The following is a 7,213-nucleotide window of genomic DNA, read 5'->3' as shown; positions in this document are numbered from 1 at the left end:
ATTTAGACCTGAGGCCGATTCTAAAAACGCCTTCTAAATCCTGACTTAAGTTTTCTGAAAAACTTCAAATAATTATTCAAAAATTACAGAACATTGTAGTATGAATTAATGTGACAAAAACATCTCCATGAATTCAAGGCTCAATAGGGAGTGTAATTGATAGAAAATAAGTAATTGTTTTGGTGAACTACTCCTTAAGCCTGGAAGAAGGTTTGAAATGCAAAGACATAAGATGGACAACAACCCTGTTGTATGTCATTTAAGCAATAATACATGAGTGAGATATTGATACTGGTGCTCTGTCATTGTCTGAGCAGTGACAATTTCATGGTATATTTTACTACATACCCACCCAGCCCTTATTTGCCTCGGTTGAGGGGAGTGATAAAACAACACAGAGGTTCATAAGCTTGCGATGATTGGCCAGCTGCCCAATTTTCCCTGGAGCTTATATAACATAACACAGCACAATAACATAACACTGTTGGGAAATTCCAGTAGGATTATCGTTTTTTTTAAAGGAGGTGTACAACAACAGTATGTTCACTCAAATATATATACAATTTCAAGACATTTTTAAATTTCTGTTTAATTTCCGAAAAAGTAAAGAAACTCATCATTGGCTACATAACAAACTATAACCAATTACAACTTTTCACCCAAATGAAAGAATACCATCTTTGCCCAAATCACTCACGCAACCATCCATCTTTAACAGATAATGTGACTGTTGGAAGTAAACAATAATTAAGGCATGTATCCAACACATCATAAAGTGATGCCACAGTGCATCATCGCTATTGCTCTGTCTACACATTAAGGCATCCTCTTATCCTCCTCCTCATCGAAAAGGGCTAAGGTGTGCTGACCCAGGGGATTGTAGAGGAAAGCGTCCACCTCCCCTCCACCATTACTGGGCTTCTGGAAGTGGATCTCAAGCAAGTCTTGCAGGTTATCCTGCTCCATGATGGCAGGGATGCCCGTCAGCAGCACAGTACGAGCACACACTGCCTGCTCGTTCTGGTAGGGAATCGACACAAAATCACACATCAAAGGAGAACTTTAACAATAATACATTTTCAACTTTATTTATAAGCACATCTAATTAACCCAAGGACACATTTTACAAGAGCAAGTCAGAAAAGCAGAAAGGTCCTCCAAGAAACAAAGCCAAAACACACATAACTAATAAATTCATAGAGCCTAAACAAAAAGAAAAAATCATTAAAAAAAAAGGATTAAATATTACCTCTCTAGTTCAACCTCAAAACAAATGAGTTAGTACAAACTCTTTTAAACCCTTCTTTATTTTGCTCGACTAGAACTGAAAGAATTTAAAGAAACTATGCTTACCTTTAACTTTGTGATCTCTCCATTCAAGAAAGGAGTCACCTTCACTCTGTGCTTCTTCCCCTTCTCAAATGCCACTTCATGGTTCTGCTTATCAGCCAAATATTTGGCAACTGTTGGTAAAGAAAGATCAGGCACAATTTAACACAAATAAATTGTCCTTAAAGGGGGATATAGCTGGCCGTCCGGGCACCTAGGCTCATTGTGACAGCGCGTCTCGTGTTCGAGTCCCGATCCCGACAGCCTTTGCTGCGGGTCGCTCCCCATCTCTCTCAACCTACTATCAATGTACTATCAATAAAGGCCCCAAAAAAAAATCATTTATTTTTTAAAGGGGGGATATTGCTGTTATTTCCAATCCAATCGTCTAAAATGGCCTCTAGTTCTATGGTAATGGTTAATTCAACTTATAACAAATCAAATGAAACTTTAGTTAGAAGACACATTTCATACAGTAAATTGATAAAATACGATTTGCTTTAACAACTGCACAGGTAAAAAGTAAGTCATGATAAAGGTATAAGAGAATCAGAAGTGGCTCACTATTTTTCTCAACAAAAGTGATGACCACATTGCCGGAGTCATGCAGCATGTCACAGTCCTCCACCTCTGCTCCCCCGTTTTTACGCTTCGCAAAGTAGATCTCCAGCTTGTCCAGCAGAATATCGCAATCCGTCTTAGGCAGATTGGAGACCAGGATACGCCGAGGACAAACCTGGGTGTCCATCTGAGAGAGAGAGAGAGAGACATAAAATACATAAATAATAAGAATACCAAGGTCAATGTGCACTGGAATCTAAGTTGACTTCAAGATAGAACACTGATTTATTTCTCGCTGAATCTATTCCTTCACCTTCTAATCCATTACCTCAACAATGTGGGGCATCATCAGCTGAATTGGTTTTGCTTCCAAAGTGATAGCACACTCGTCTCCAAGGTCGACCTTGTGATTCTTTGTGTCTAGGATTTTCTGGGCCACTGATCACAAAGCATGAGTCATTCAGTCCACATAGCCACAAAATAACAGTCAATAACAGTCAGGTGCATGAACTCAGATTCCAACAGGAATTACTATTGGGCTGCCAACAGTGTATGTGCTCAAACTGTAGCCATGTGTAGATTATTTTGATCTAGACTAGAATGTAAAAGCATTTAGCATGTTTTCAAATAGTTGAGTGACTGTGGTGTTTTCTTCAGAAAATGCAGGACTACTGATTAACTGTTTTGCTGGAGTCCGTAGCCTGTTACGTATCAATTTAGGCATCTGCTTATGTTACCTTTGCATGGATAAGTCCAGACAAACCCTGCTATTTGTTAACAAATAAAACATGTCACATTCAAATCACAACCTCACCTATTTCCTCCTCAAAAGTAATCAGTGCAGTCCCCCCCTCCATTGGATAGACTATATGGGCCTTCATGTCAAATGTCTGTGTACTGGTTGCATCCGCAGTCCCTCCAGTGAAGACAACCTTCTTTTCAGGCACATCAGCTGTAGACAACTATGATGAGAATATACTGTGTTAATGGATTAGGAACAAAAGAACCCCGAAAAAGAAAGTCACAATGTAAAGCAAGGGGTGATATAGAATCCGTACACAGTGAAAATCCTTAGTGTAATCATTTTTTCCCCGTTTGTAAATCAAGAGTTAAAATGACACAGAGGAGTTTACGGTGTATACATGGATTTGAGGTGTGTCATCAGTGGTTCTAAAAGTGGGGTCCCCTGAGGGGGTTTCAGGGGGACCCTACACGATTAGACAATATAGCATCAACATCAGTTTAAACACTTTAACCCCTATATGCATTGGTGATTTGAAAACCTATTTTTAAATAATCCTGAATTTCTTTCTTTAAAAAAAAAAAAAGTGAAACATTTTAACAACACAAATCTTGCATGGGGGTCTCTGGCACAAACACATATTCATTTTGGGGTCCTTAACATGGAAAGTTTGAGAACCAGTGTCTTACATCAGTCTGTTGTTTTAGACTACTATTATTTGCCTCTGTCTCATGCAGGGCAGCCGCCGACACCTTGAGCTCACTCCTTAGCTGGCTTTCCTCTCGCTGTAGTTTGTGTAGCTTCTCCTAGTGGGAGAAAAACATCAGTCAGAATAGTTAGTAACCTCTATGGTTTTAACCATAAACCCTATATGGTGGACTGGAGTCCCTCAGGGCTCTGTACTAGTGTATTTTCTGTTTTCTGTTATTGTGGGGAAAGCTTTTGCTGAAAATAGCTGATCGACATGTTGCAGTGCGACACGTTGTGAGCTTGTCGATCTACTATTTTCTGCGAAAGCTCTCCCCACAATATGGATGTTGGGTTTAAGTGGTTAAATAACATTTTAATGCTACAACGACCAGAACCTGTTTCTAAGACACACTGAGATTAGCATGCCTTTAAATGACACTGTAAATGTGTACTTATCTCTTAACAATGTACTTCTCCACGCCTTACCTTCTGGAAATCAATGTCCTTGGTATGGGCAAGCTGGTCTTCTTCCAACCCCTTAATCAGTTTTTGAGAGCGCTGCCTGAACTTCTCTGCCATGTCCTTTTGTTCATGCCTGGAATCAGAGAGCTCCTTCTGTTCCTGAAGGAGTTGCTCATATTGCATCTGTGGACAGAGGATATAATGAATCCTTGTATTTTTCGATGCAGTGATCATAACCAATCAAACAGCTCAGGGTAAAGAACTGATAGGGAGGGAGAGAGTGGTCCCATTTAGCATCTTCAAAAATGAGACTCAATACAAATGCAAGTCATACAACATAATTTGTGCAATAATTGTTTTTGTAATGTTTTGTTATCCACCTTGTAATTGCTGATTGCCTTTTTGATTCCCTCCAAGGTCTCCATGGGCTGCTTGTTTTCTAACACAAGTGAAAAATCCTGGAGGGGGAAAACAAAATGTATTCACACTTGTCACTTTCACAATAAACACCCAAATGTAATGAAAGGGTTGACCTCACTTCAATGATCTAGTTGAAATGTGTTATGTTCGATATAAATCAATGATATCAAACATCTGTCAAAATTATATCTATCTGGATGGGATGTATCCACCTGTTTCCTAGGCTTTTCATTGTGTAGTGTGTTCCACTACCTGTCTTTTGATCCAATGAAATCCAATGAAACCGGTCAGATGACTAATGATATCCAATGAAATCCAACAGGAAGTGGAAAACACACAGCCAAGAAACAGGTGGATATGATGTGGGGCACGCACGCACGCACACACACACACACGCACACACACACACACACACACACACACACACACACACACACACACACACACACACACAAGATTTGTCCACAGGTTCACCTCACCTCATCTGAATACATGGTACAGTGTTGACACTTGACACCATCTGGAAGAAGTATACATAGATTATGAATCAATATAACTACTAATGGTCTAATTACAAGATTGGTCAGATAGCTAACGAATAACAAACAGCAAAATGCCCCTTTACATCTTGTGTAGGAGGACTCGTACTTAACTCAATCTATAATAGTCCTCAACATTTGAACGTTCAATTATTGGTTTAACAAGTTTGATCAAATTGTCCAAAAGTATTGTATTTGACTCGTAATACAACTACGTATACGGTCTCAACTCACCAGTCGTGTCGATGTGTACTAAATCTGAATAAGTTTCGGTTTCTATTTCTATTTAGCCACCAACAGGATGGCTTGTATGTAATACAAAGGTCTCTCCACTGGAGGGCGTTCTGAGTCCTCACTGGCTGAGCGTGGAACTAGGGCGGAACCATGGTGGAACAACACACACACAGCTGTGCTCTATTGCCTGGAATGTCATAATTGTTCCAGTCGACCCTTGTCCTTGGTGAAATAACCCTCCCTGTTCCTTGCAACAACTTGAGGGTCAAAAGAACCAATGATAAATGTACAAAGTGCACAGACTGGGCTTAAGTATTGTTAGTGTAAAGAGTGTTGATGGTGTTAAGTAGCCTATTGACAGTGTCACGTTTTAAGTAGTGTTAAGAGTTGGTTTCTAGGGTAAAACAGGCAGTTTATATGTTAAAAAATCACACCTGTGTGAAGGTAGCGGCGCCTTTGATATATTTTGTCATAGATATGTGTTTCTACTAGAGAAACAATATTAAAAGGCTTCCAGTGGCACTAAATAGTGCCATTGGAAGCGAATCACCAAATGCATTCCAAGGTAAGTGGCAAAAACTGATCTGTCAACTTTAGGTACCCACTCTATCAGCTTCTATCTTCGTAGCTTTTTGTAGCAGATGTACAAACTTCGTGCTCTATACCTTTAGGTATAGAGCGGATATTAGCCCTCTATAGCTGGCTTTTGCGTCAACATTTCTGATTGGTCAGGCTCGCCAAGGTTCTGATTGGTCAGGTCCGTCAACGTTCTGATTGGTCAGGTCCGTCAACGTTCTGATTGGTCACTATTCATGACATCACTATGTTACTATTCATGACATCACTATGATGTCATGAATAGTGACCAATCAGAACGTTGACGGACCTGACCAATCAGAACGTTGACGGACCTGACCAATCAGAACCTTGGCGAGCCTGACCAATCAGAACGTTGACGGACCTGACCAATCAGAACCTTGGCGAGCCTGACCAATCAGAACGTTGACGGACCTGACCAATCAGAACCTTGGCGAGCCTGACCAATCAGAACGTTGACGGACCTGACCAATCAGAACGTTGACGCAAAAGCCAGGTATAGAGGGCTAATATCCGCTCTATACCTAAAGGTATAGAGCGGCTAGCGCCGCTAAAAAGCAGTTACTATGGTCTTATGGTTGCTAGTGTATTAGGCGGTTGGTACTGGTAGGGTCTATAGGTGGTTGCTAGGGTGAAACAAGTGGCTGCTAGGGTAAAAGCAGTTATTATGGTCTTGTAGGTGGTTGCTAGGGTAAAACAGGTGGTTGCTATAGACTATTAGGCGGTTGCTAGGGTCTAATATGTGGTGGTTGCTATGGTCTCTGTTACAAAATCCTTTTAGGTCTAGGGATGAGTTTGTAACAAAGATGGAATTATCGGGCTGTTGAGCATGAGGTGCAAATATAAGGAGACCACACAAGGTTTCAAAGTGCAAAAGGTGCCATTTTAGTGAGTTTCTTGTTTACACCACGATATGCACAGGGAATAAACAAAAACAAGCCACTACAAAGGGACACAGATGTTGCCAAAACAATAAGCAGCTAGGGAAAACAAAGACAGACTAACTAATTAACTAGGATCGATAGTGAAAACAAAAAGCCTGCCTACCTAACAGACAACTCTAACCGAAACAATGTTCAAAAATACAGTGGCCAAGTGTGCTTAACAAAAAGGTTCTGCCTACGTGGTGCCTATGTATAGAGGCCTCTGTCTTTCCTGTCCCTAGGCAGAGCCTATACAATTTCTTAAGTAGGAGAAAATATACAAAGGTTGCTCTGGGTAATCAAAACACAAGGCAAATACACAAGGCTGCAAACATAAGGCTACAAGCTGACAGGTCAAAGGAATGAGAGAGAATGAGCTACGGTGGGACCCAGCTTTTTATAACCAGCAGATGGTTATGAATGGATGAAGGTGGAGTCAGGTAATGAGTTGATTGACAGCATATGAGGTGATTGGTGACTTCAGACCTGCATAGAGTGATAGAGGGAAGGAGAGACAGGGGGAGGAGGAATACATAGACATCCCAGACAACAAAACCAAAACTACGTGGAACGTAACAGTCTCATTAGCTGTTGCAAGGGTTTAATAGTTGGTTGCTAGAGTCTAACATTCGGTTGCTAGGGTAACACCGGCGGTTGCTTCGGTAAACCTGGCCGTTGCTAAGGTGAAATTGATGGTTGCTATGGTAAATCAGGGG

General features: G+C 40.8%; 1 protein-coding gene across 1 annotated transcript; it reads right to left on the bottom strand.

The window, feature by feature from the left end:
* Positions 1 to 569: 569 nt before the first annotated feature.
* On the bottom strand, positions 570 to 5,014 carry ifi35 (interferon-induced protein 35). Its single transcript, XM_084072679.1, has 10 exons — positions 4,978 to 5,014; positions 4,684 to 4,724; positions 4,165 to 4,242; positions 3,809 to 3,967; positions 3,322 to 3,438; positions 2,705 to 2,852; positions 2,219 to 2,328; positions 1,894 to 2,077; positions 1,354 to 1,463; positions 570 to 1,020 (listed from the first exon to the last, which is right to left on the bottom strand). The coding sequence occupies exons 2-10, from the start codon at positions 4,696 to 4,698 to the stop codon at positions 817 to 819; spliced, it is 1,125 nt and encodes a 374-aa protein (XP_083928805.1). The 5' UTR covers positions 4,699 to 4,724; positions 4,978 to 5,014; the 3' UTR covers positions 570 to 816.
* Positions 5,015 to 7,213: the final 2,199 nt, after the last annotated feature.

Source organism: Gymnoscopelus microlampas, assembly GCF_963454915.1.
Source record: "Gymnoscopelus microlampas genome assembly, chromosome: 11".
NCBI classification, from domain to species: Eukaryota; Metazoa; Chordata; class Actinopteri; order Myctophiformes; family Myctophidae; genus Gymnoscopelus; species Gymnoscopelus microlampas.
This window is presented reverse-complemented; position numbering and strand designations above follow the sequence as displayed.